Genomic DNA, 27,895 nt, shown 5'->3' on the forward strand with positions numbered 1-27,895 from the left:
TTAAAATTAATATCCAATAACTCCAAGTATAAGATTTATTAATAGTCACTTGAAGTAGAGGAAACAGATGAAAACAAACAGTAAAGAGAAGCTTGCCCAGACCTTAATGGCAGAACAGAGAGAGGGGTTGAGGTTACACAGACTTTTATCTACAAAACCTAAGGACTTAAGGTGCGGACGAAAGGAAAGGGATTCTGGGAAATGTAGTTTTTAGGGTACAAGATTCTAATTACATACCCTCCTCCCCTCAGGCCTAGCACTGGGAGATGGTTCAAAGCCCAACCAGAACCCCCCTGATGGCCCCTTGTTGTGGGCCTCAGTTTCCCCAGATGTAAGTTGAGGCTGCTGGACTCCATTTCCTATCAGCTCCCTTCAGGGGATCGCTCTGTGACTCTGTACCAAGTCCCTGCCTAGGACTGAAGGGCCTAGAAGTCTCACGCAGGTGCCAGAAGGGCTGAGCTTATCCCCTTGGAGCTCTTTAGTACCCAGAAGCATGTATGAGGGCTCGCTCTGTGCCCAGTCATAGGCTATAAGCTATGGGGGACATCCAGGGCTGTGGCGGACATTCCTTGCCCTCAGGGAGCTCCCCAGCTGCCGGTCCCGGTTAATATAGTGAAACTGTCCCCAGGTCCGCCGTCTTGAGGAGCTCTCAGACTCCCTTCCTGTGCCTTGACAGCCTCGCGGGCTTCCTCTAACTGCAGGGAGACTTCTCTCCCTCTCGGTCCCACTGCGGGGCTCTGCAAGGCCACTAAGAGCATACTCCTCTCCAGGATGGTGAGGGGCTGCAAGGCCGACCCGCGCATGCGTCCCTCGGTCAGGAAGGCCCGCAGAGTCGCAGGACATCCCCTCAGCTGGCCTTCTTCGTCCTACAGGCGCTCCCCACGCGCTTGATCCCAGCACCAAGGCCGCCGGAGCCTCCCTCCATCCCCGGGGGTCGCCGCCTCCTCTTCCCAGGCACGCGAGCTCTCCCGTTACTAAACTTCTGCTATCTGGCTGGGAACTTCCCGTGGCCGGAAACGCGCCCTTCTTGGGGTCTTCATTGGTGCCCGAGACCGAGGCTGCCCAGAGCCCCGCCCCCCTGGGGAGCTCCTTCCGTGCACGAGGACCGAATCGCCCAGCCCGTTCCCATTTCTCAGCCGCCAGCGCGGGGGGAGAATCTCCCTGAGGCCCCCACACTGTCTTAGGACCCAGAAGAGCCTGGAACTCCGCACGCCTGAGGCCCCGGGACGCTTTTCTTTCCTCCCGGAAGCCCCGAGACTGCACCGAAGTGAAGGTCGTACCAGTTCCTCCTCCACCTCCTCCTCCTCTCCCAGAGCTCTTCCCGCCTCGCTCCTTAACCTGCAGTGGAACTTCCTCCGCCCGGCGCCTGCAGCCTCGGTAATTATGAAGTGCTGGCGGGGGCCGAGGGGGAGGGGCCTGGGGGACGGCGGGAAGCGGAGAGCTGGATTGAGTTCGAATCCTCCCTTTTACTAGTCTCTCTGGGGCAGACACCTCCCGCTTGTGCCTCCTGTAGCTCAATTCCTGGATCCCCCCTAAGCCGCGAACCACTCCCCTTCCCTCTCTCCACCCCAGTACTGGGACTCTGCAGCTGAGCAGGGCTGACTGGCCCTGAGGCAGAGCGGGAGTGGCAGCGAGCGCCTGGGTGTGAGTTTCTTGCGGGGTACGATGTATCCTGGGGCTGTTCTGGTGTCTGTCAGGGGTCGGCTGTGACCTCTGGATTCCTCTTCAGGATCTTCTTTTCTGGGGAAACGTCCTTCCTGGAGGGGGTGTCCGGGGAGCGGTGAGGAAGTACCAGATGCAGTTTTAGTGCACCCTGTAAGGACCCAGGAGTCCTGCCTCCCAGCCTCTGGGCCTCAGACCCCCGAGCTCCTGCTCCTGTCCCCCTTGGGCAGCTTCTGCTTCAGTCACCCCAAGCAGGCTCTATTTTGGCTACACAGGCAATAATGCACAGAGAGAGGGCGGAGAGTGAAGGGGAGCTCAGGAGGGCTTCCCGGAGGAGGCGAAATTATCGTTTGGACTGTAGGGAAGCCAGGGAGGGCAGTGGTCCGAGCTGGGGAGAGAGAGCCTGTGAGCCGCCCCTGGGGGACAGTGAGAGAAGGGACTCCTGGCCAGGAGCTGGAGGTGCTGTTCATGGACTCCTCTGGAGGCTGGTGTGTCCTGGGCAGAGGGGGTGGCAGGGAGGAGGGGGATAGGGCCCCCTGAATGGAGGCTGGCAGGAAGAGGGAAGAGAGCCCAGGAGGCCAGCAGAGCCTCAGGAAGGCCCTTCAGTCGGGGCTGAGGAAGGAGGAGCGTCTTCCTCACAGGGAGGACAGCTCAATGGCAAAGGGAGCCCAGTGGATAGGGCCTGGGTTCCAATCTGGCCTCAGATCCTTTCTATGCTCCTGTGGGCTCCCCCCTTTTGTCTTTGAACCCTGAACTGGCTGGAGGATCTCCCCCTGGAGGCTGACTGAGCCCCTCTCCCCCAGCATTAGAAGGCCCTATCCCCCCCATGATCATCCCCCAGCCCAAAGGGGCCTTCAGCAGGCACTTGAGGACTTCTGGCATGGGAGAGACCAGGTTCTACTCCTGCAGCCCCTCCCCCATTCCCTGAGAGCAGGGCTTGGGCTTTGGGTCAGTTTCTGGTCAGATTGGGCCTCCCTTGGTCTCTTGGCCACATCCAGGCCCTGTTCCTGGTTCTGGTTCTGATTCTCCCATTTTTCCTCCCCCTCCTCCCCACTGACTCCTCTCCTTCACCTGCCTGATTCTCCTGAGATGTCTCAAACCCCACCACCTCAGAACTCCCAGATGGCCCCTCTTTGTGGGCCTCACATTCCCTCAGCCCCCCCCCTACACCCCATGAGCCCTGTTCTCACCCAGGAGCTCTCTCCTGCCCCAACATTCCTCTGGTTTTATCCAGACAGTTGTGGAGGAGGGGAGGGCATGGGGTGCGTTCTGATGAATGATGGGGGAGGGAAAGAGGGGCTGGATGCTGGGGGAAGGGAATTCTCTCCTGCCCAGCCTGGTGGTGGTGGCCCAGGGGGAATCCCAACCCTGGGGTGGAGTCTGGGAGGAGAGCAGAGCCATTCCAGGGGTATAAGGATTCCTGACCCAGGTGTCCTGTTTCCCAGCTCCTACTTAAAGATTCTTCTGTATTGCCCTCAGACCCAGCCCTCTGTGAGGATCCCTGAACTCTGCCTTCTTTCCCTGGGGCTGCCCAGGAGCCAAAGCCCTTTCCTGGCCCCTTCATTTGGTCCCCTGGCCCTTGGGCTTATTGCATCTCTTAAGGAGACCCCAGCACCCTGTCATCCTGTTTCTCCAGGATCAGCCACCCCCAGGAGCACTTGAGTCTTTCCAGGGTCTCTGCCCTCCGTTACACTTATAATAGATGAAGGAGAAGGGAACAAAGGGATGGAGACAGAGAGACTGTGTGTGTGTGTGAGTGAGAGATGATCAGAGATGAGTTAGACGCCATTTGGTTCTCCTCCCTCTCACTAAAGGACTCAAGACGGGTATCCCTGAGGTGATGTTTGAGCAAGGATGGACAGAGACCATTGCCCAAACAAGAGTCTTCAGTGACTTGAGAAACCAACTTTTTCCCAGGCCTTTGCTGGAACCTGGGACCCAAGAAAACCTCCTCTCTGTACATGATCCTGAAGGGAAAGGCTGAATGGCTTCTACTCTGGATTTCCTTGACCAGCCTTCCCCAGTTCTCTCTCTCCTTTTCTCCTTCTTTCTTATCCTCTAGAAGACAACTTTGATCTAACTGTAATTTACTCAGAAAGGGGTGCTTTATTATGTTAGTGAACAAGGGAGGGTTAGGAAGGAGGGATGAGGAAACCTTAAGAGACACCCCAGCAGTTTGTGACTTCTCTGCTCAGCTGAGCCAAACGGCTAGGGCTTCTGTGGGTTTTTCCTCCTTCTCCCTAAACTATCTATTAGACTACACTGCACCAGGCCACTAGTGTCCTCCTTGGGTAAGTATAGGTTGGGACAGGTCTTCAGGGTGACTCCACGAGGTTTCAGGTCAAGCCCCTCAGCAGCTGATGATGGTATCTCTGCTCCTTTGGTAGGTGCTCCAATGATTTGAGTAATCATTCTATTTATTCAGGGCAAGGGGAAATTGAGGCAAATCTCAGGTATCTCAGTTTTGAGTACTGAGCCCAGGTGCTCCCTTCCCATCTCCCTCAGTGTCCAGACAGCATAATACCCCCTTCTTAGTTCTCTTTCCCACGTGCCTCCTTGTTGCTTCCAACTGTCACTCCTATCCCTGCTTCCAACATTCTAAATGGTCCCTCTTTGTTCCAGTCTCATTCCTACACTTCCTTGGTAGGAGCTCTGTTGGACCATGTGACTTACCAGCTCCACTCTTGGCTCTCCTTCCCCATGCTTCCCTCCTCTGCCATCTGGCAGAACCCTTAAGCCCCTTCCCTGCAAAAGGGGTTTGGGCTCCCATCCCTAGCCCTGGAGGTTCTGGGCCCTATAGCCTGGGCCCATTCTATGTGGGATCCCAAAGCCCTGCTGCCTCTTGGGGGTTTGGCAGGATGAGAGAAAGGAGGGGGCAGCAGAGGAGGAACAGAGTGTTCATCTGCTTCTTCAGATTGTCTTCTCTTCCCAAGCTGCCCTCTGCTGGTAGCAGGCTCTCCCCTGAAGCCAAGCCTGGCCCTTGGTGATTCCTGTAGCATCTCACTCCCTGTAGATCCCTGTGGGGCAGCCTAGGATCTGGGAAAAGCAGGGAAAACCTCTGCCCTTCAGGGTCCCTTCTCCCCATCTCAGTGTGCAAAATCCCAGGGCCTGGCCCCAGGAGGGATGGGGCTGAGCCAGATCCAAGCTCGGATGGAGATCAGGGCAGCTTTCTTCTCAAATTCCACCAAGAGCAATTGGCCCAGAGTGAGCTCAAAGGCAGTGAGGAAGATAGACTTTTTTTATACACAGGGTGTAAGAGGAGAGGGAGTGCCTTGGGAGTGGTGTACCAGGTCAGCTCCAGCTGCTCAGTATGGTTGAGCAGTCAGATGTTGCCTAGGCTAAGGGAGGCCTGTTGGGAAGAGCTTTGGCTGGAGCTCCATTTGGGGAGCCAGAAAGTTGAGGGGGGGGGGCAGGGAAGAATGGGAGACTCCAGACCCTGAGTGAGGTGGTCTAAAAAGTAATTTTTCATTCCCTTTTTAATTTAACTGGGAACCTGGAGGTCCTCTTACCATAGAGATGTATAGGATTAACCAGCTCACAGTTACAGGAAGTAGAAACCATAGAGACAGGAAGTGAGGTAGGAAAGGGGTATTAAAGTGGACCAGCATCAGTTAGTCATTCTGTCAGCGATTAGTTGCTGAAATGTAAAGACAGGTCTTAGCTTACTGAGAAGGCTTTTTGTGTTTAGCCTTTACAGGGTTTGGGTTTGGGCTATTAGATTTTTTTTCTGACAGTGATTAGTTGCTGAAATGTAAAGACAGGTCTCAGCTTACTGAGAGGGCTTTTTGACTCTAGCCTTTACAGGGTTTTGGGGTTTGGGTTTGGGCTGTTAGATTTTTTTTCTTTTGTGAACTTTTTGAAAGGTGGCTGGTCTTCATTGACAGACCTAATTGGGGTTGGATTAAATACTGATTGAGTTGGTTTTGATTGGGCTGGAATTTTGTGAGCTGATTGGTATTAGTGGTAGTTTGAGGCAGTTATAGGTAGATATAGTCAGTTTAGGTAGTTATAGGTAGTTATTGGATAATTAGTATAAAAATTGGGATATTTTCTTTGTCTACCTCTTATGTTTTTCTCCTTTACTATATTCATTTTTACTATATTCTTTTTCTATCTGTATTTTAATTTAATTGTTAATTGTTAAAAGCTGCTAGAAGTTTTCTTTTCTGTGACTTAAAGGGATAATATTAATTTACAACTCGATTCTCAGAAAACTTAAATGATTAAAAGCTGCTCTCTTATTTTGTCAAAACTCCTAATTTAACCATTAGAGTCAAGGCTGGGATAAGATGGAGGCTCTTCACCTGATGGATTCACTGGGGCTACATTGCTGCTTCCACAGAGAGCCTGGAGTCTCATGGATGGCCTTTGAGAGGGACAGACTCCCAGCCCAGGTCAGTGCATTCCCGCCCCAGATGGGAGCCCCATGTAGCAGTTAAAATTAGTTTCTCTGCTATAAGTGTTATATTTTTGAGGTTTATTAAAGATTAGGAATAAAGAAAATACAAAATAAGAAAGCATGTGCCTAGGAGGGCCGAGGCCCATTCAATTTCACTTACATCATGAGAGTTGCGTCTGCTTGGAAGCAGAAGCAGGAAGAGAGCCGGTAGGCTTACAGCCAGTTTAAATAGAAATTTAGATCTCGCCCAGGAGATCTCAGTGAGATTAGAGGGCATCCTGGGAACCAGAGCAAGGACTTCTGGGGATTGAAGTCTGGGGTTCAAATCTCCAGTTTTACACCCATCAGGCAATGAGGCCTTTCTCTGGCTCTGACAGAAGATGGGCTGGGAAGCTGCTCCCTCCTACCTACTGGGCCATTTTGGTCCTCACATCTTAGGCAGGAGGAACAGCATTTCTTGGCTCTCATCTTGGCTTTGGGAGTGATTCCTTGGCCCTTGGGTAGCTCAGACCCCATGAGCTGACCCTAGGCACTGGCTCCCATATCAGATTTCTCCCCATCACAAATGAGCGCCAAGTATAACCATTGATTCTTTCTTCTTCCCTGTCTAGGGATTGTATCCTTGCTCTCTCTGCTTACCTGGCGACACTCACACCCTCTTCCTCTGCCTTTTTTCACCTGTTCCCTCTTGAGTCTGTTCTGGAGAAGAGCCTGAGGGTGTCCCCTGGTCTATGCCATCCTCAGGTTCCGACTTTGTTCCCTGGTGCTGCTCACTGGCTTCTGCCTCAAGTCCTCGAGTCTTCCTCTTTCCCATTTCTTAGCCCAAGTCAGCTGGGGTGGAGGAAGACCCTGTTTGTGCCTGGTACTGCTCAGCACAAAGGTAGGGACTGACTAAGGAGACCCCTCAGCAGCCATGTCCAAACAAACTCTGGTTGGGTACAATGGAGGGAGGCATTGTGGGAGGGAAGACTCTTAAGGGGAGATCATTGGTTGCCAAGTGGAAGATTCAGCTGGGACTCAGAGGAAGCTTGTGATATTGAAATCACATGAAAAGACTGATATATATTAATTTAAAGTCACCAAGGAATTCACTTATGAAATTCCTAAATGAAACCCTCATATGAGAATGGAGGTTTATGGCAGTTTAATTACAACGGGACTAAGAAAGAAGGAGAGGGAGGGAAGGAAAGAAGGGGACAAGGAAAGAGGTTAACTCAACCTTCTGGCAGAGCCAGAGGGAGTTTCGGCCTTGGAAGGCCAAGGCAGAGAAGGGAATCAGCCCTTTATTCACATGACCGATCTGAAGGAAAGCTGCCTGGGGGGCTCGTCCACCTCAAGCTCTAGGCTCGAACTGAACTCTGGCCCTCCTTACAGGAAGTCCCCAAAACTGCAGAGTCTGTTCTCTACCTCACTTCCTGCTTCTCACATGTGCCAATGGTGGCTCCAACTTGACCTAGGACTGCCCAGTAGTCTGTCCTTTTTTTGCACATGTCTGTTGAAGGCCATATTCTCAAATAATTAAATCTTGAGTTTGCTGCAGCCCTTCCTAATCTTGTTACACTGAGTAGGGTGGAGAATGTAGTTTCCAAGACCTGATTCTGTTATTCAAAGTATCTATATTGTTATTGATCAGGAATTAGCTAAATCAATCTTCTAAAGAATGGTCTGAATAGGGTGGAGTAGTTTTGAAATTCACAAGCTCCAAGGCCAGAGTCAGGAGGGAGAACATTCCTTGTAGGGAAACAGACAGCCTTCTGCTGTTGGGGGAAATGTTGCAAAGTCGAGACATTAACGCACTGCTGATGGATTTGTGAATTAATGCAACCATTCTGGAGGGCAATTGGGAACTATGTCCAAAGGGCACTAAAAGACTGTCTGCCCTTTGATCCAGCCATAGCACTGCTGGGTTTGTACTACAAAGAGATAATAAGGGAAAAGACTTGTACGAGAATATTCATAGCTGTACTCTTTGTGGTGGCAAAAAACTGGAAAATGAGGGGATGGCCTTCAATTGGGGACTGACTGAACAAATTGTGGTATATGTTGGTGATGGAATACTATTGTGCTCAAAGGAATAATGAAGTGGAGGAATTCCAGGTAAACTGGAAGAACTTCCAGGAAGTGATGCAGAGCTAAAGGAGCAGAACCAGGAGAACATTGTACACAGCGACCAATACACAGTGGCACAATTGAATGTAATGGACTTCTACATTAGTGGCAGTGAAGTGATCCCGAACAACCTGGAGGGATCTATGAGAAAAAACACTATCCACATTCAGAGGAAAAATTGTGGGAGTAGAAATACAGAAGATAAACAACTGCTTGAATACATGGGTTGAGGGGATATGGTTGGGAATGTAGACTCTAAATGAACATCTTAATGCAAACACCAACAACATGGAAATGGGTTCTGATCAAGGACACATGTAATACCCAGTGAAATTGAGTGTTGGTTACGGGAAGGGGGGAGGGGAGAGATGGAAATAATGATTCTTGTAACCAAAGAATAATGTTCTAAATTGACTAAATAAATAAATTAAAAAACAAAACAAAACATGTGCCATCGGTCAAGATCCATTTCCCTATTAATATTTGCACTAGGGTGATCAATTTAGAGTCTATATCCCCACTGACCCATGTCATCAAGCAGTTGTTTTTCTTCTGTGTTTCTTTTCCCACAGTTCTTCCTCTGGATGTGGATAGTGTTCTTTCTTGTAAGTCCCTCCGAATAGTTCTGGATCATTGCATTGCTACTAGTAGACAAGTCGATTACATCTGATTATGCCACAATGTATCATTCTCTGTTTACAATGTACTCCTGGTTCTGCTCCTTTCACTCTGCATCAATTCCTAGAGGTCATTCCTCATGACATGGAATTCCTCCACTTTATTATTATTTTGAGCAAAATAGAATTCCTTCACCAGCTTATACCACAATTTGTTCAGCCATTCCCAATTGAAAGGCATCCCTTCACTTTCCAAATTTTTGACATCTCAAACTGCTTTGCTATGAATGTTCTTGTACAAGTCTGCAAGTGTTCCTGAACAGAGGTGTTTGTACCTGAGAAGCAGGTGGGTACATTCCTTCTTTGTTCAGTAGACTTCCTCACTGATCTAGTTCTTTCCTTGTTGTACAAGCTGGAGAGAAAGGGGCAAGTTTCTGGAAAGCCTGGGAGTTTTCTTTGGAAATAAGGTTAGGGAGGTGTTACGGTCAATTTTTGGGTTGAGACTTTTAGTGGTCTCCAGGGATTTAAATTCTAAATCCCAATGAAATACTCAAGTGAGAATGAAATTTTATGGTGGTTTATTCACAATAGAATGAAGTAAAGATCTACTCTAGCCTGGCCTGAGCCATGGCATCCCAACTGAGTGACAAATGCCAAAAGCATATCTATAATCCGTATAAATTGTTGTCTTTTTACCATTGGCAATTATTCAGGCATGTTTCAGAGCTATGAGTTCTGCTCTTTGAGGGCTAATATTAGAGGGCAGCGAAGCTGACCACTCAGTGGCAAATTCTGTGACTACAGCACCTCCAGTGTAGCGTATGCCATCTCTCATAAAAGAAGAACCATCAGTAAATAAGACCAGATCTGAGTTGTTTAAGGGAGTGTCCAAAAGATCATCTCGAGGCTTTTCTGCCATGGACACTAATGTTTCACAACTGTGTAATTGTTCTCCTGAAGTTGGTAAATCTGGAAGCAAGGTGGCAGGATTAAGAGTTGAACAGCTCTTCGAGTTAATGTTTTCATTGTTTAACAAGGTTATTTCATACCTTGTAATTCGCTGATCAGAAAATGCCTGTATTCTGTGTCTTAGCAACACTGTTTCTACCTCATGTGGGGACACAATTGTTAATGGGAATCCCAATATTAGATCAACAGTTTTTGTCACTAGTAAGGCTGTAGCAGCTACTACTCTAAGACATGGTTGTGCTCCTGATGCTACTGGGTCCAGTTGGGCAGAATAATAAGCAATTGGGCGCTGAGAAGGTCCCAAAGTCTATGTTAAAACACCTGAAGCTACCCCTCTTCACTCATGTACATACAAAGTAAATGGCTTGTTGTAATCTGGGATGTCTACAGCGGGGGCAGACAGTATAGCCTTTTTTAGAGCTGATAGAGGTGATAGGTGTTCTGGTTCTAATTTGAGGGGTTCACGGACCGAATCCCTTCTTAGTGCTATAAGGGGTTTAGTAATTTCCCCATAGCAAGGAATCCATTGTCTACAAAACTCTGTTGCCCCCAAAATTGCTCTCAACTGTTTCTTAGTGGTAAGAGCACTTGAATTTTGAATATTCTCAATTCATTTTGGAGAAATACAGCAAGCACCTGCAGTCAGGATGAATCCCAAATATTCTACTTTAGGGAGGCACCACTGAACTTTATCCTTCGAGATCTTATACCCTCTTTTGTGCAATTCCAAAAGAAAGTGTTTGCTATCTTCCTGACATGTTTTCGCATCTGTTGAAGCCAAGAGTAGATCATCTACGTACTTGATTAATTTGCTGTTTTTAAATTTTATATTGTCTGTATTTTGGCTCAAAATTTGCGCAAATAAGCTCGGGCTATCTACGAAACCTTGTGGCAAACAACTCCAGGAGTATTAAGGGCCCTTCCAGGTGAAAGCAAAGATATGCCTGGAGTTCTCATGTATGGGTATGGAAAAGAAGACTGAGAGCAAGTCTACTACTGTAAAGTATGTAACTGTGTTAGGAATAGAAGAAATAAAGAAATAATAGTATTGATATTGGAAACTACGGAGTGTTTCTTTATAACGTGATTGTTCACTGCCCTCAAATCCTGCACAAATCTATAGAGGTGTTTACCATCGGGCACTCTTTTTGGTTTTTTAATGGGCAGGATGGGCATGTTGTATTCAGATTTACAAGGGATTATTATTCCCTGTGCAATTAATGAGTTAATTACTGGAGTAATTCCCTCAATTGCTTCTTTTGAGAGGGGATACTGAGGAATGGAAGGAGGTGCGCTAGATTTAGTTTTTATCAGCACAGGAACAGCCGACTTAAGCCTACATTGGAAGAAGATGTGGCCCAAAGAGACTCCGGTATATCTTCAGGTATTGCAAAGGTGGAATGCTCTTTCCTCCTGACTCTCTGAGAGAATTACAGGGAGTAAATTTAAAGATTAGTCTGGTACTTTCAATGATAAGGAACCATCTGGGGAACAAGTTATTGTGGCTCTGAGTTTGCATAGAAGGTCCCTCCCCAGCAAATTTAAGGAGGAGTCAGGCATCAAAAGGAAGGAATGTTGTACTTCTAGGGGTCCTACAGACACCATTCTAGGGGGAAGTCTTTTAACTCTTTGGCTTATTCCTGATACTCCCATTATATTCTCTGAGGCAACAGAATAACATTGTAAATCAGGAGTTCTCTTTCATAGACACCAGGAAACTCCAGTGTCTAATAGACAATCATAATAGGTATTACTCACCTTTAAAGTAACATGGGGTTCATTAGTATGGGGGGGCAGTGGATAGGGACAACGGGTAGTAGGACAATAGGGTCTGGAAAATCAAATGTTGTGTCCTCTGATTCCTGTGCCCCAGCCTCCCCACCCCCACCCCTGGACACCTTCATGTTTGGGAAGTTTCTTGGGCACCCCCTTGTGGGGCATTAGCACCTCGAGTATTTTTGGACGAGCACCATTTTTTATATATTGTGGAATTATTTGTGAGTTATCATTTTCCCAGTATCTATTCCAATAGTCATAATTTCTAAAGTTGTAGCTTTCATTGTCATAATGTAAAGATTAAAATTTAGGGGAGATGGGGAGACTGAGGCAGGTAGAAATTAGTTTCTCTCTGCAAGGAGTATTATATTTTTTAGAGGTTTATTAAAGGTTAAAGATTAAAAATATACAAGTAAGAAACATGTGCCTAGGCCAGAGGCCTAGGCAAAATAAAATCACATCACGCAAGAGACGCTCCTGCTGCAAAACGGCCGTCCAAAAGACCCTCAAAAGCCTTTTCCTCAGTTTAAATCCCTTCTCGATCTCGGCCCAGGTGAGATTACAAGGCATTCTGGGGAAGTGGAGCAAAGGCTCATGGGGATTGTAGTCCTGTATTCGAGTCTATTTTTTACATTCCCTCGTGTGATCATTTTGGAAAAATTAATTTTTCCCCAAAAGGATCATAAAAACATAATAAACTTAAAAGATTGCAATAGTGTGAGGATAAGAGAAAAAAGAATAAAACCAATAATTGCTGAACACATTGACAAAAAGCCATTAGGGGGCAGTCCCCTTTGGCATAAAAGTATACATACAAATAAATGTTCAATCAACCACACCCAAAGTTCAATTTTGTGCAACTTGTGGTCTGGAGGCTTCTTCATGGTGGCTTCTCCAACAGTTCAGTTCTGGATTCAGAGAGGTAGCATCTTCTTTACCTAAAATTCTTCTCAAAAAGAATTTAAACTTTGCAATTTAAATAATGATTTTTTTTTTTACATTCCCCCGTGTTGTGGGTGATTGAAAGATTCAGAATCAGTTAGGGATGCATGGCTGAGGTATGAGGTATATGAATCAATTGGCAAGAGATATTAAAAAGACATCAGAAAATCCAAAAGAAAAGAAAAATTTCTGGATGGAAATATAGACTATCAAAGTCTTATATGTAAAAATTCCAAGTAGAAGAAAAATAAATCTATAACAGGTCCTTCAATCAGGGCCCAATCAAAATGATCTAAGTAATGATGCATTTACCCAGTCAGTGCCAGGACTACAGAAAGGTACCACAGTATGAGAGGCAGAAAAGAAAGGGACCAGATTATAGAAGCCAAGTAGGAGCCAAGGTTTCAGGGATACTCGTCTGTGAGTATCTTTAGGGTGAGTGTGGATACAAGGAAAGCCTATGACTTAACACATGTTAAACATAGTAACCTCGAGTCTTCACACTAGGTTCAAGACCTTTGTATTGGCCTAGAAGTGCATCAGTCCATCCTAGATTGGCCTTTCTTTGGCTCTATGAAATGGCTCTTGTGTGTATCTCTTGTCCTGGAATCAGACAGAATCATTAAGCAAAGTCCCATAATTTATTTAAATAATGAGTGGCATCATTTTTATAGCCACAAGCCTTTTAGGGCATGTATTAGCAAATGTATCTTAAACTTAAAAATCAAAAGGTTAAAGAAAATCTTAATACTGGTGACATGTGCTTCAAATATAAAAAGGAGAGAAAAAATAATAAAAAAACTGAAAAAGTGTATTGCACATGCAAGAAAAATATAATAATAAAAGAGCTTTAAAAAATTCAAAAATATAGCTTATAACCATTGACACTCTGTGTCAGTTAAGAAAATATAAAATGCAAGGCTTTCTCACCAAAAAATGAGATCCATTTCCTCTTTGTATCTGGCCATGATCACTGTGAGTAGAAGGCAAATGAATTGAACAAGGTTAACGATTTTTTCATCCTTAAAAATACAGTAGTACAAATATGTAGGTATCAATATCCCCAAAATTCTCAATAGCCCAATTAATTACAATAGCAAACAAACACACTTTCACATTTCACATAAGTTGCTGTATGACATTTTTAAAACCTATGAATTGATGGACATTTGTCACAATTTTTACAAATGTAGCAAGCTTTCAACCTTGGTATTTAAACATATTTTTTAAACAAAGTAAAACTCATCTTGGGTTAAGAACATAATCAAGAAATCTAGATATCATTCTGGTGCAAGTAAAATAGTGAGCTGAAGAGCATAAATAAAGGGGTGCTCCTTTTTCTTGGAGGCTTATAGGGATACAAATGCCCAGAGATTAACTGCCCAACTTCCATTCACATGTGGGAAGGTTGGGGGTTTATAAAATGTATTTCACTTCAGCTACTATTGGCCTTACCTCGTGGTAGGGGCAGGCAAAAATAACCAGATTGTTAAAAAAAAAATTCCAAAAATCATACTTAAAAATCCCTTAAAATCAAATCATTTGAGGTATTTAGCACATTAAAATTCCAAAGGTTGTTAATGCAATTATAACCAGTTCTGAAGTCCATCTATCCTCAGCAAAATAAAAAAAAAGCTGTTTTTTCATATATGGGCTTATTCACAACAATATTTGTTCAACAGTTATAGGGGAAAAACAACAGAATTTCAAAACTCAGTACATTCAAAATAAATTCAATCAACCTTCAGTTCACAGAATAATATTCAATCCAGTAATATATGAACTTAAAATCACAAAGTTATACCTTAAACAAAAAATGCAATAGAATACAGAGATGTTTATAAACCATTGGAGTCTGAAATGCCTTAGAATGTAGCCTTTAGTCTCTTCAAAGTTCCTTGGGGTTTTATTTTTGTTTGTTTGTTTTTAATTATCCATTTAAATGTCTATTGTCCGAAGGTAGAGTAGTAACGGCTAGGCTATGGGATTCAAGGGAAGCATCTGAGGCCAGATTTTAGCTAGAGACCTCCCGTCTCTGGGCCTGGCTTCCAGTTCGCTGGGCCACCCATTTTCCTCCCCAAAGTTAAAGTTGAATCTTTGGGCTGAGTCTGCTCCCAGACAGGCAGGCAAAATTAATGAAATTGCCAGAAGAGTCAAAAATCCTTTTAAACCCATTGCTTTTTAGGTTTCTGTTTGAAAAGTCTGTTTCTTCTCTCTAGTCTTTTCTCTCTTTCCCCTCTGATCACCCTGTGGCCAGTACCCCCAGCCACGTGGAGGCTTAGCCTAAGGGAAAATTGCCCGGTCTCCTTTCCCTCTGGTCTCTCCCCTCCACCCACGTGGCCAATACTGTTACCAGATGGTCGCAATGAGTCCTGAGCGATCTGCTCCAAGGATCTGGGGGATGAGCCGGTTTGGTGTCACGCTCATGGGTCTGGGGTGCAGAAATAGGCAGGCAGCGGGCCAGTGAGAGGCCAGGAGCTGGAGCTGGAGCGGCTGCGGGGTGGGCAAGGCCGGGACCAGGTACCAGGTGAGGACAATCAGGGCTGCAGGCTGAGGCAGGAAGCGGCGGGGCCAAACCAGGTGGGGTGAGCAGCAGGTCCGGAGCCTGTAGCAGCTTTGCGAGGGTAGAAAACTTTGGCCAGAGAGATATGGCTCAAAAAAAAAATTTCTAGGTACTAGCTATTAAAACTGAATTTAAGATCAGAAAAGAAATCAGAAGATTGAGGTTTTTTTTCCCATTAGGTCGCCATCTGTAAAGATTAAAATTTAGGGGAGATGGGGAGACTGAGGCAGGTAGAAATTAGTTTCTCTCTGCAAGGAGTATTATATTTTTTAGAGGTTTATTAAAGGTTAAAGATTAAAAATATACAAGTAAGAAACATGTGCCTAGGCCAGAGGCCTAGGCAAAATAAAATCACATCACGCAAGAGACGCTCCTGCTGCAAAATGGCCGTCCAAAAGACCCTCAAAAGCCTTTTCCTCAGTTTAAATCCCTTCTCGATCTCGGCCCAGGTGAGATTACAAGGCATTCTGGGGAAGTGGAGCAAAGGCTCATGGGGATTGTAGTCCTGTATTCGAGTCTATTTTTTACAATAATTATGTGTATTTCTACAATTATCACTTCTGTAGTTTTATTAAACTGAGTATTCCTTCCTATAATCTTGAGAAAAGCTCTACACTTACCATATTGTGGCCCTTTTCCCCCACAGAAGTGGCAGGTAATGGATTGATAATTAGATTTCTGGAGTGGGGCAGGTGTCATTGGTTCATTATCATGGCCACTTTCTAATTTAGCTATCTTATCTTTTACACATCTCATTTCTTCATTTCCTCCATGTCATTATTTTTCTTCCTCCTTTTCTTTGTTTCCCTTTAAAACATATATAGCTGTTTTTCGTAATTCTTCAAGGTCTATATCTGACCATCTTGGACATTGTGTTCTAAAATAATTCTTAATCTCTTTGCAAGAGTTATTGACAAAGATCCTTCTAACTTGTCTTAAGCTATTCTCTTTAGTTAGGTCCCAATCCAGGTATCTGTTCCGAAACTCGATTATTCTATCTATGAATCTGGAGGGTGTTTCGTCCTCCTTTTGCTTAATTTTTTCAAGTTCCATCCACTTATCTGTACTGTCTGCACATTCCCTCATTGCTGTAAGGATGGCCTCTCTACAATAATCCTCAGGGTTGTTATAGTCCGTTCGGGATACTGAGATGGCCAATGTACTGCATTATGCCCCCAGGTTTTGTTAACATGAGCAATTATTTTATTTTTCTCACGTTCAGTTAAAAAAGCCTGTAGCAAGTTCTCAATGTCCTTGTAAGACAGATTATACTGAGAAAATGTCTCCCATCTTTTTTGATACTAGAAAGGGATCTTGTTCATATGTAGGGATATTTCATGTAAATTCATTTATTTCTTGGGGAGTAAAGGTATCCTGTGTGTTAAAGTCACCACATCCCCATTCCATCCTATTTCAGGTACTCTTAGAGGAAAGAGGCCTCTGGTGGAATTTTGTACCTGTGAGTCAGTTTGACTAGGACAAGTTTCTCTAGGAGAACGAGATCTCCTTTGGCCTGGAATTTGGTTTTCTGTAGGAGAGGGAACATCAGAAACTGGGATTGCAGGGGAAGGGTTTTGGGGATTAAATTCAGTCAAAATTTGCACTACACGAGAAGCAGTCTGTTAACTGAGCTATAGGGAAGGTGTTTTCCATCTCTATTTCAGAGAAGGAAAATTCCTCATTTAAAGGTTCTGAAACAGGTCTGTTTCTGGTAGGATGGATGTTTGCCAATTGATCCTGTAAGAAACATTTTCAGTTTTCAAACTGGGCTTGCATCTTTTTCTCTTGCATCTTTTTTTTCAGCTTCAATTCATTTTTTTATGTTAGCATCTCTAAACACAGTGCTGAGGAGTACAAAAATGACATTACCTATTAATATAAAAAATTGGAGGTATGCTGTATTCCTCAATGCCCCTAATTCTTCAACCAGCATATAAATGTCGAAGAATGTAGTATTCATAAATATATATATGTATATATGTTTTGTAATTATTTTTCTAATGTTCTTCAAAAAACATGTGGAGAGCAGGACAAAGCCAAAAGTTTCTACAGGTTTTTTTTTTAACTCCTAATCTAGATTTAGCTCTCCCAGCCAAGACCTCAGGGCCCTGTTGCTAAGATTTTAAACAGCTGTGTTCTGTCTAATTTAAGGAGAGAAGCCCGAAAGCAGGAAAATGGGCTTTGTACTCTGGTGGTCCTGCTGCTTTTGTTGCAAGAGATCGAATCAAGGGCTCTGTTTTCCAGAGTTTCCCGCTGCTAATCAACAAGGGTCAACCAACTATATTTAGCTATCTAGCTAGATATGAGTCACACAGCTGGGAAGTATCTGAGGTCAGATTTGAACCTAGGACCTTTGGTCTCTAGGCCTGGCTCTCAATCCACTGAGCCACCCAGCTGCCCTTTAAGATTAAAAGGAGAGAGAAAAAAAAAACAAACTTCTGGTTTCAATTTAACTTAAGGAGAAAAAAGAAGAGAGAAGTAGTGTTTTATACTCACCTCTTCTAGCAGCTGTGTCTTTAAGCAGAGTTATCTGTTAAAAAGGACCGAGTGAGTGAGAAGAAAGTAGAGTAATAGGTAAGAAAATTCAGGAAATTTATCGAGGGAACTCTTAGACTTTTGTGGTCAGCCAGACTGTGATATTGAAATCACTTTAAAAGACTGATATATATTAATTTAAGGTTGCCAAGGAATTCAGCTATGTAATTCCTAAATGAAACACTCAAGTCAGCTGCCAACTTTTTTTATGGTGTTTTAATTACAAATAGGAAGAAGAAATTATTAGAGAGAGAGAGAGAGAGAGAGAGAGAGAGAAGAAAAGAGGTTTTAAATACCCACTCAGCTCAGGCTGAGCCAAAGTGTGCTTTAAGGCCCTGGATAGCCAAGGCAAGGAAAGAGATCAATCTTTATCACTCACGTGACCAATCTAAAGGAAAAATAGTTCGTGGCGCTCCTCCAGCTCCAAGCACTAGCCTCAAACAAGACCTGATTCTGTTATTCCAAGTATCTCTATTGTTATTGATCAGGAAATTAGCTAAATCAGAACTTCTAAAGAATGGTCTGAATAGGGTGGAGTAGTTTTGAAATTCACAGTTGTTACCAGAATGATGAGCATTTATTAGTAGAAAGAGAAAGAGGTCTCAGCCTTTGTAGAGCTCCTCATTTCAGCTTGCTCAGGCTGGGGTTGCCAGAGATCAGAAAAGGTCAGAGAGAAACCCCCAGCCCAGACAGCCAGTTAGTTCTGGGGAAGGTATAAAAGCCCCCTCTCCATCCCTCTCCTGCATTTTACCTTCCACCCAGCTACCCACTCCGTGGCTTGGGCTCTGGTACTTTGGTGATTCTCAGACACAGCAACAGGGCAACAGACACATGACTGATTCCTACATTCCACCACAGGGGCCCTTGAGATCCAGGCTGCACTGGAGGTCCCCTAGAGATTTCCTTTCGCACACTAGAAACTCCTTGGCTTCCTTCCAGAGCATCCATGAGCTGCTTTTCTCAAGGCTCCATTGGGCTCTTAAAAGACTCAGCTTCTAGGGCTGGTTCTGAGACTGACAATGGGCAGTACCTTTGGGCCCCTCCTTTCTCTGTGGATCAGTTTCCTCCTTTAACTGAACAGAGGTGGGCTCTTTGTTGTCATTTGGCTCTCAACACTCTGTGCTCTGCCTTGGCCTGCTCTAGGTGGTGACGTTCAAGGATGTGGCTGTGGAGTTCACGAGGGGGGAGTGGCGCCTCTTGTCCCCTCCCCAGAAGGAGCTGTACAAGGAAGTAATGCTGGAGAATGCCCGGAATCTGCTCTCTATGGGTAAGAAGCCCTCTCTCTGCCCCTTAAGTCTGCCATCCAAGGGAGTATGACTCTCAGAAGCAGGCAGGGTTGGGAGCAGTTTTCAGTCAGGAGGAAGGGTGGAGGATTGGTATGCCAAGTCCCAGAGCCAGGGCCCTCCTTCTGCCTCGTTCTCCTGTAAAAGGCCTTTGCATTGTGTAATGGGACCTTAGAGGCTCCCTTTGGTGCTTTGGTCTAAGATCAAATGTGTGTTGGAGAATCTCAAGACGTTGAAGTAATATCAGAGCTGATTCTGTCTCACCTCTCCCTGGCACGGAATTGTTTCTCCCAAACCCCTTTAGGAAAACTATTCAGGAGGGTTTTCCTTCCACCCCCCTCCCCTCTAGGGTGTATATATTATTGGGAATCTTTTTCTCTTTAACCTGCATAAACTCATAGTTCCTAGATGTCCCCAAGAGTGATGGTTTGTCATTAGTCTTCTTTACTATTGCAGTAAGCCTCCCAACAGAGCCTGTAAGGAAGGGAATAAAGGGATTAAGCATTTATAAAGACCTGCTCCTGGCCCAGGGCTCTGCTGAGTGTTTTTCTGTTATGGCACTTTTTCCTCACCTTCATCTTCCTAATTCAGTGATACAATTATCCCCATTTTACAGTCGAGAAAATAGACTCAAATCAAGTGGCTTGTTCTGAGTCACCCACATAAGAGCTATTTGTCAAAATGCATACTTGAGGCCTTCCTGCCTCTAATCCCAGGCCCTTGCCTTCTGCCCTTCTTACTTACTATTATTTCCAGATAATGGAACACTATGGACTGAGGCCAGCCTTCTCTGAAAAAAATGCACAGAACCTACCATTAAGGTTCCAGATTAGTTCCTTGAATTTCTTTCCACTCCTCTTACCACCCTCTATGCTGTGGAGATTCTTCCTCCAGGAGGCTCTGTAAGCTGCAGGCCCTGCTTGCCCTCATCTATTATTGTCAAGATAAATGGCCTGAGAGACAGCCTTGGACCTAACAGGGATTGTTGAATTCCCCAGGGGAGCAGGGAGAGACTCCCTGAGAGAAGAGTCCACAAGGCTCAGAGAGGTGTCAGGGAGGGAGAAGCAGGCAGGGTGATGGGAGAAAAGCTGATCCCTCAAGGTGTTAAGATTAAAATTAGCTTCTCTGCTAAAAGTATTATACTTTATGAGGTTTATTAAAGATTAAGAAATAAAGAAATTACAAAATAAGAAAGCACGTGCCTAGGCGGGCCGAAAGACCCATTCAATTTCACTTACTCTCCATCTTGAGAGATGCCTGTGCTTGAAAGCGGAAGCAGGGACCGAGAGTAGGCGGAGAGCCCCTTTAAATAATAATTTGTGATCTCGCACTCAGGTGAGATTCAGGGAGATTATAGAGCAATCTGGGAAGTTCCAAGGACTTCTGGGGATTGAAATCCGGGATTCACATCTCCATTCTTACATTTCTCTGTGTGATCCTTGTTGGGAAAGATTTTCCCCAAAAGGATCATGAAAACATAATCTACTTAAATATTACAATAATTTGAGGATAAGAGGAAAAAAAGAACAAAACCAATAATTGCTAGACGCATTGACAAATAGCCAGTTAGGGGGCAATCCCCTTTGGCATGAAAGTATACATACAAATAAATGATCTATCAATCACCCCAAAGTTAATTCTTGATCTTCTTCTGCTGCTTGTGGTCTGGAGGTATCTTCATGGTGTCTTCTCCATACAGTTCAGTTCATGGATTCAGAGAGGTATCATGTTTCTTAACCTAAAATTATTCTTAAAAAGACTTTGAACTTTGCAATTTAAAAAATAATAATATTTTTACATTTTCCCCTGAAGAGAGTGATTGAAAAACACAGTATCACTTAGGGATGCATGGCTGAATTATGAGGTATATGAATCTATTGGCAAGAGAAATTAAAAAGACATCAGAAAAATCCAAATAAAAATAGATAATTTCTGAATGAAAATATAGACGATCAAAGTCTTATGTGTAAAAAATTGCAAGAAAAGGAAAAGGAAATTTATAACAGGTCCTTGAATCAGGGCCCAATTAAAATGATCTAAGCAACGATGCATTTACCCAGTCAGTAGCCAGGACAACAGAAAGTTTGCCACACTATGAAGGACAGAAAAGGGACTAGATTATAGAACCCAAGTAGGAGCCAAGTTTGGGATACTCATATGTAAGCATTTTCAGAGTGAGTGTGGATACAAGGAAGGCCTATGTCTTCACATATGCTAAGCATCACAACCTTGAGCTTTCACACTAGGTTCAAGTCCTTTGTATTGGCTTGGAAGTGCATCTTTGGCCCTGTGTAATGGTTCTTTTGTATATCTTGTACTGGAATCAGACAGAATCATCAAGGAACATCCCATAATTTTTTTAAACAATTAGTGGCATCATTATTACACTCTCAAGCTTCTGGGGCATGCATTAGCAAATGTATTTTAAACTTATATTACTGTTAAATCAAAAGGTTAAAGGAAATCTTAATGATGGTTGACATGTGTTTCGTATATAAAAAGGAGATAAAAAAACTGAAATAGTATATTGCATGTCTGAGGCCAGAACTAAGAACCTTCTGTCTCTAGGCCTGGCTCTCAATTCACTGAGCCACTAAACTGCCTTCCCATAGTAAGGGTGAATTTTAGGAATCTCAAATTTAGCTAAAGAGTTGCAGGGAGCTGAATTTTTCCCCTTGCACTCAGGTGAAGTAAATAAAAGGATCAGTGTAGTGAAAAGATATTCTTTTAAAGTAGCCATGCTTTAAGTTCCTTATTGGGAAAGTCTCTTCTTTCTTTCTCCCTCTCTGTGATCCCCTGCCCCCAGTCCATGTGGAGGCTAATTGTAGCCTAAGGAAAGAAAAAACACCCCCGTTTTTTACCAAATAGAAGTGAGTCTTGGGCCTGGGGAGATGAACGATCTGCTCTGAGGCCAGAGTTGCTGGGCCAGGATCAGCTGGGCCAGGTGAGCGAGAGAGAGGCCAGGAGCAAGAGCCGGAGCAGGAGCGATCTGAATCAATCAGGTCCGGATTGCAGGCAGAAGCAGGCAGCAGGAGCCAAGCCGAGCCGGGCCGGGCCAAGCCGGGCTGTAGGGAAGGGCTGGGACCAGGTGAGCAGTATTGAATCAAGAAAGACCGAGGTAGATGGCTGCAGGCAGGAGCTGATCAAGATGGTTTTCTAAAAAAGCATCTTGGAGAAACGTAGCTTAGAAATCATTGAGAAGTTCTCATCCAATCTAGTGGTCGCCATAACTGTTAAGATTAAAATTAGTTTCTCTGCTAAAAGTGTATTTTATGTGGTTTATTAAAGATTAAGAAATGAAGAAAATACAAAATAAGAAAGCACATGCCTAGAGGGCTGAAAGGCCCATTTAACTTCACTTACTCTACATCTTGAGAGATGGGTGTGCTTGGAAGGGGAAAAGGAGAGGGAGAGTAGGTGGAAAGCCCCTTTAAATAATAATTTGTGATCTCGCACTCAAGTGAAACTCAGGGAGATCATAGGGCAATCTGGCAAGTTCCAAGGCCTTCTGGGGATTGAAGTCCAGGGTTCAAATCTCTATTTTTACAAAGGTCCCCATGTCTGGGGCTTTAGACTGACACAAAATAATGACCCTCAGACCAAGTTTGGGAGTTTAGGAGTTTTTGCCAGTATGGACCAGCACAGGATGAGGGCACAGGGCTGTTGCTCATTTGAGGTCTCCCCAGAAGGGTAATAGGAACATCCTACCCTGGGATCCTGCATTATAGACACTGATGGGTGAGGTCAGACTCCTTTGGGAACCTCATGGACAGTTTCTGAGTGGAGTCACTGGACTCCCCAAACTTTCCCTAAAGAGAACTCAGTGACAAGTTTCTCCATCTTCCTTGCTCAGGGCTTCCAGTACCCTCAGAAGACATTCTATCTTATTTGGAGCAGAGGGAAGCCCCGTGGATGCTGGAGCAAGAAGGCCTGAGGTGCTTCTGCCCAGGTGAGGGAGGGGAAAAGAGGTGTGGGAGAGTCGGGCTAACGAGAGGCTTCTAGGTGCAGTGAACATTGGATATGGCTCTCCCCTGACTGTAACACTGAAGGGAATTAGCTCTTCCTTGATTGTGAAGATTAAATTGTAATCCCTTGACTATGAGTCCTTTGAGCTCTTATCTGAGCTCTTATTTAAAGGGCAATTTCTCCTATGTCACCTCTCCTAAGTCCTTACATCTACCAATCACAGTAGACGTTTTCCAAAGGACAGCCCATTCTGAATTCACAGCTGAGTAGATTAATCCCTTTTAATAAGTTTGAACCAGAAAAAAACTTCTGAATAAGTTTTCACCTCTTTGCTCCTGGCAAGTTTACAAGTTGCCTGACCTTTAATAGGTACTTAGCACCCCTTTGTATTACTTCTAAAAATGACTAGGCATGACTTAAAGAACTTTTTGCCTCATTATAAGTATGGGTTTAAGTACTTTCATTGTTCAGCAAGGAGTTTTCTCCCCTAAAGCAGTCCTTAGTACGGGTGGAGTAGAGGTCCTCCCATTTCTGATCCAAGTAGAGTTCTCACATTCCAAATGGGGAATGTTCCCAGCAAGGAATTGTTCCAATTGAGAATTCCCCATTGGGGAAATTTTTAACATTCACAAGTCTGAGAAATTTCAAGATTCACATCTCTCATAGCGATCCAACCCATTCATCCCACCCATGCTGACTGCCCCTCCCCCTCTTACCTAACCCCTCCTTTTCCATGCTATCTGCTCTATCCCCTCTTCCCTAGCCCCTCCCCATTCCTCCTGTCCCCAACTTCTCTGCCTCCTCCCCCCCTCAGTTCCCACCCCTTTTTCCTTCCTACCCTGCCCAACTCATTTCCCTTACTGCTCCTACCTCTCATCCTTCTGGCACTCGGGGCACACAACCTCTCCCTCTCAGCTTGCCCTCCTAGGCCCCTCCAGTTACCTACCCCGTTGAAAATGGAGCAAGGGGCTCCAAGTAAAGGGTCAATTTTTGGCTTGAGACTTAATATAAATGTAGTTGATGGCCAGGGATTTAATTTCTAAATCCCAATGAAGCACTCAACTCAGAATGGAATTTTATGGTGACTTATTTACAATAGGAGAAAGAAATTAAGGATGAGGGGGAGAGAGAGAGAGAGGAAAAAGTTAATTTAAACTGCTGGTTTAAATTAGTGAGGACCCGGGGTCCCAGGGACACAATTGGTGAGTGAAAGGTTGACATAGTGACCCTGCCTTTCTGGAGGCCTAAAGCCTCCAGGAAAGGCCCCTTATCTTGAGACTTTTTTTTCCCCTGGCTGGGGCTTAGAATTTCTAACTGGTATCAGAGCTCAGAGGAAGCCAGACCCCGCCCCCCCTCTCTCTCCCTCCTTCCCTCCCTCCCTCCTCTCTCCCTCTCTGCTTCCTTCCCTCCCCTCTTCTCTCTTCCTTAGAATCTTCCCCCTATTATAAATAGACTATCATAAATTCCATTTACTTTAGTAATTCATTTTGAGATTTAGAAATTAAATCCCTGGTGACTACCTATATATTCAGAGTCAAATCACAATTAAATTTAACATAGGTCATGAAGAGAGAGAGTCCTGCTTCTATACTGCAACCATGTTGATTTCTTTTAGGAGAGATCATACCTGAAATGGAGGTGAATCCAACAGAGATGAGCCCTCCTGTGGAAGAAATGGACCTACAAAGATTCACGAGTGTTAGTCCCAATAACTTTGATTCCAGAGAAGTCTGTGTTGCTTCTCAAAATTCATCCTATATTGAATATCAAAGAATGCACACTGAAGAACAATCTAGTGAAAGTAATCAGTGTGGAAAGTATTTTATGCAACGAGCCAGTCTTGCTCGACATCACAGTATTCACACTGGGGAGAAACCTTATGTATGTAAGCAGTGTGGAAAGACATTCAGTCATGGCCACAGTCTTGCTGAACATCAGAGTAGGCACACTGGGGAGAAAACTTATGAATGTAAGCAGTGTGGTAAGACATTCAATCAGAGGTCCGGTCTTGCTCAACATCAGAAAATACACACTGGGAAGAAACCTTATGAATGTAAGCAGTGTGGAAAGACATTCAGTCTTAGATGCAATCTTGCTCAACATCAGAAAATACACACTGGGGAGAAACCTTATGAATGTAAGCAGTGTGGAAAGACATTCAGTCGTGGCCACAGTCTTGCTCAACATCAGAGAATACACACTAGGGAAAAACCTTATGAATGTAAGCAGTGTGGAAAGACATTCAGTCAGAGAGGCCATCTTGCTCAACATCAGAGAATACACACTGGGAAGAAACCTTATGAATGTAAGCATTGTGAAAAGACATTCAGTCGTGGCGACAGTCTTGCTTTACATCAGAGAATACACACTAGGGAGAAACCTTATGAATGTAAGCAGTGTGGAAAGACATTCAGTCAGAGAGGCCATCTTGCTCAACATCAGAGAATACACACTGGGGAGAAACCTTATGAATGCAAGCAGTGTGGAAAGACATTCAATCAGAGATGCCATCTTGCTAAACATCAGAGAATACACACTGGGGAGAAACCTTATGAATGTAAGCAGTGTGGAAAGACATTCAGTCATGGCCACAGTCTTGCTGAACATCAGAGAATTCACACTGGGGAGAAACCTTATGAATGTAAGCAGTGTGGAAAGACATTCAGTCTTAGATGCAATCTTGCTAAACATCAGAGAATACACACTGGGGAGAAACCTTATGAATGTAAGCAGTGTGGAAAGGCATTCAGTCATGGCCACAGTCTTGCTGAACATCAGAGAATTCACACTGGGGAGAAACCTTATGAATGTAAGCAGTGTGGAAAGGCATTCAGTCATGGCCACAGTCTTGCTCAACATCAGAGAATTCACACTGGGGAGAAACCTTATGAATGTAAGCAGTGTGGAAAGACATTCAGTCTTAGATGCAATCTTGCTCAACATCAGAGAATACACACTGGGGAGAAACCTTATGAATGTAAGCAGTGTGGAAAGACATTCAGTCGTGGCCACAGTCTTGCTCAACATCAGAGAATACACACTAGGGAGAAACCTTATGAATGTAAGCAGTGTGAAAAGACATGTAGTCCTGGCCACTGTCTTGCTCAACATCAGAGAAGGCACACTGGGGAGAAACCTTATGAATGTAAGCAGTGTGGAAAGACATTCAGTCATGGCCACAGTCTTGCTCAACATCAAAGAATTCACACTGGGGAGAAACCTTATGAATGTAAGCATTGTGGAAAGACATTCAGTCGTAGTTACAGTCTTGCTTTACATCAGAGAATACACACTGGGGAGAAACCTTATGTATGTAAGCAGTGTGGAAAGACATTCAATCAGAGATGCCATCTTGCTCAACATCAGAGAATACACACTGGGGAGAAACCTTATGAATGTAAGCAGTGTGGAAAGACATTCAGTCAGAGATGCCATCTTGTTAAGCATCAGAGAACTCATACTGGGGAGAAACCTTATGAATGTAAGCAGTGTGGAAAGGCATTCAGTCACAGATTCAGTCTTGCACAACATCAGAGAATACACACTGGGGAGAAACCTTATGAGTGTAAGCAGTGTTGAAAGACATTCAGTCATGTCCACAGTCTTGCTGAACATCAGAGTACACACTGGGGAGAAACCTTATGAATGTAAGCAGTGTGGTAAGACATTCAGTCTTAGATGCAATCTTGCTCAACATCAGAAAAGGCACACTGGGGAGAAACCTTATGAATGTAAGCAGTGTGGAAAGGCATTCAGTCACAGATTCAGTCTTGCACAACATCAGAGAATACACACTGGGGAGAAAACTTATGAATGTAAGCAGTGTGGAAAGACTTTCATTAAGAACTCCTGTATTGCTCAACATCAGAGTACACACTGGGGAGAAACCTTATGAATGTAAGCAGTGTGGAAAGACATTCAGTCTTAGATGCAATCTTGCTCAACATCAGAAAAGGCACACTGGGGAGAAACCTTATGAATGTACGCAGTGTGACGAGACATTCAGTCGTAACTCCCATCTTTCTCGACACCAGATTATTCACACTAGGGAGAAAGTATGAATGTAAGAAATGAGGAAAGATGTTCACAATGCAAATCCAGTCTTGCTATTGTGTGAAGGAAATTCCCCTTTTTCCCTTTCTGGGGCAGCAGTAATCAAAATATAACAAATGATGTCAATTTCAAATGTGAAATTATTGGCATTCCAACATCAGTTGATTGCATTATCAGAATTGTCTAATATAGAAAATCACCATGCATCTAATAGCTTTATACCCTATACTGATTGCACTCACAGGTTAATGTAACAACTGATACAATCACTTATTTCTACAATTTTTAAACCGATCACTTGCATATGAAGTTTTATGCCTATTTCACATTATGGTCTATGCAAGATCTATTTATCATACCAACACAGAACTTGTGAATATTGGATTTGGCTATCCACTGGTTGTAACAATGAAGTTATTTATTGGTTCCTTGATTTTGAATGTTGAATTGTAATCCCCTGTCTGTTGATTTAATCTCCAGGAATGTAAATACAGTAATTGAAGTTGAGTGTGAAGATGTGCCCATATTAGATCTGATCAACAAGGTTGTAAATCTCCCACTTAATCATTAAGTGGGATGTCTGTGACCCACGTGTGTGTGATTGGTAGATGTGGAATTAGGGGAAGTGAAGCAAAAAAAATATTTAAAAGAAAGACAGGGGCCTGAGGGAAGTTGGTTTTCTGGGAATTTTTAGTGGTTGGTCTGGGAGTTTGAATGAGACACTTGGAATGGGGCCTGCTAAAGTTGAGGCTTATAAAAGAATCTGCTGTTTGAACTGACACCATAGTGAGTGTAAATACTGACTTCTTTCCTTGCCCTTTCTGGAGGCATGAGTCCCCAGTCATGGCCCATCATCTTGAGACTCCTTTCCCCTGGCTGGGGCCTTAGAATTGCTACGAGGGTCAGAGGAAGCAAGATCTCTCTCGCTCTCTGTGTCTTCCCTTCTCTCTTCCATGATATCTTCCCTTGATTGTAAAATAAACTACCATAAATTCAATTTGACATTAGTAATTCATTTTGG

The 27,895-nt window shown here is 44.2% G+C and overlaps 1 protein-coding gene across 1 annotated transcript; it reads left to right on the forward strand.

Moving 5' to 3' along the window:
• Window positions 1–1,261: 1,261 nt before the first annotated feature.
• Window positions 1,262–27,871, forward strand: LOC100619204 (zinc finger protein 345-like). Its single transcript, XM_056820417.1, has 5 exons — window positions 1,262–1,377; window positions 5,934–6,056; window positions 18,716–18,839; window positions 22,709–22,804; window positions 24,437–27,871. Exons 2-5 carry the CDS (start codon window positions 5,952–5,954, stop codon window positions 26,398–26,400), a joined length of 2,289 nt encoding a protein of 762 aa, XP_056676395.1. The 5' UTR covers window positions 1,262–1,377; window positions 5,934–5,951; the 3' UTR covers window positions 26,401–27,871.
• Window positions 27,872–27,895: the final 24 nt, after the last annotated feature.

The sequence above is a fragment of the Monodelphis domestica genome, chromosome 3 (assembly GCF_027887165.1).
Source record: "Monodelphis domestica isolate mMonDom1 chromosome 3, mMonDom1.pri, whole genome shotgun sequence".
Classification (NCBI taxonomy): domain Eukaryota; kingdom Metazoa; phylum Chordata; class Mammalia; order Didelphimorphia; family Didelphidae; genus Monodelphis; species Monodelphis domestica.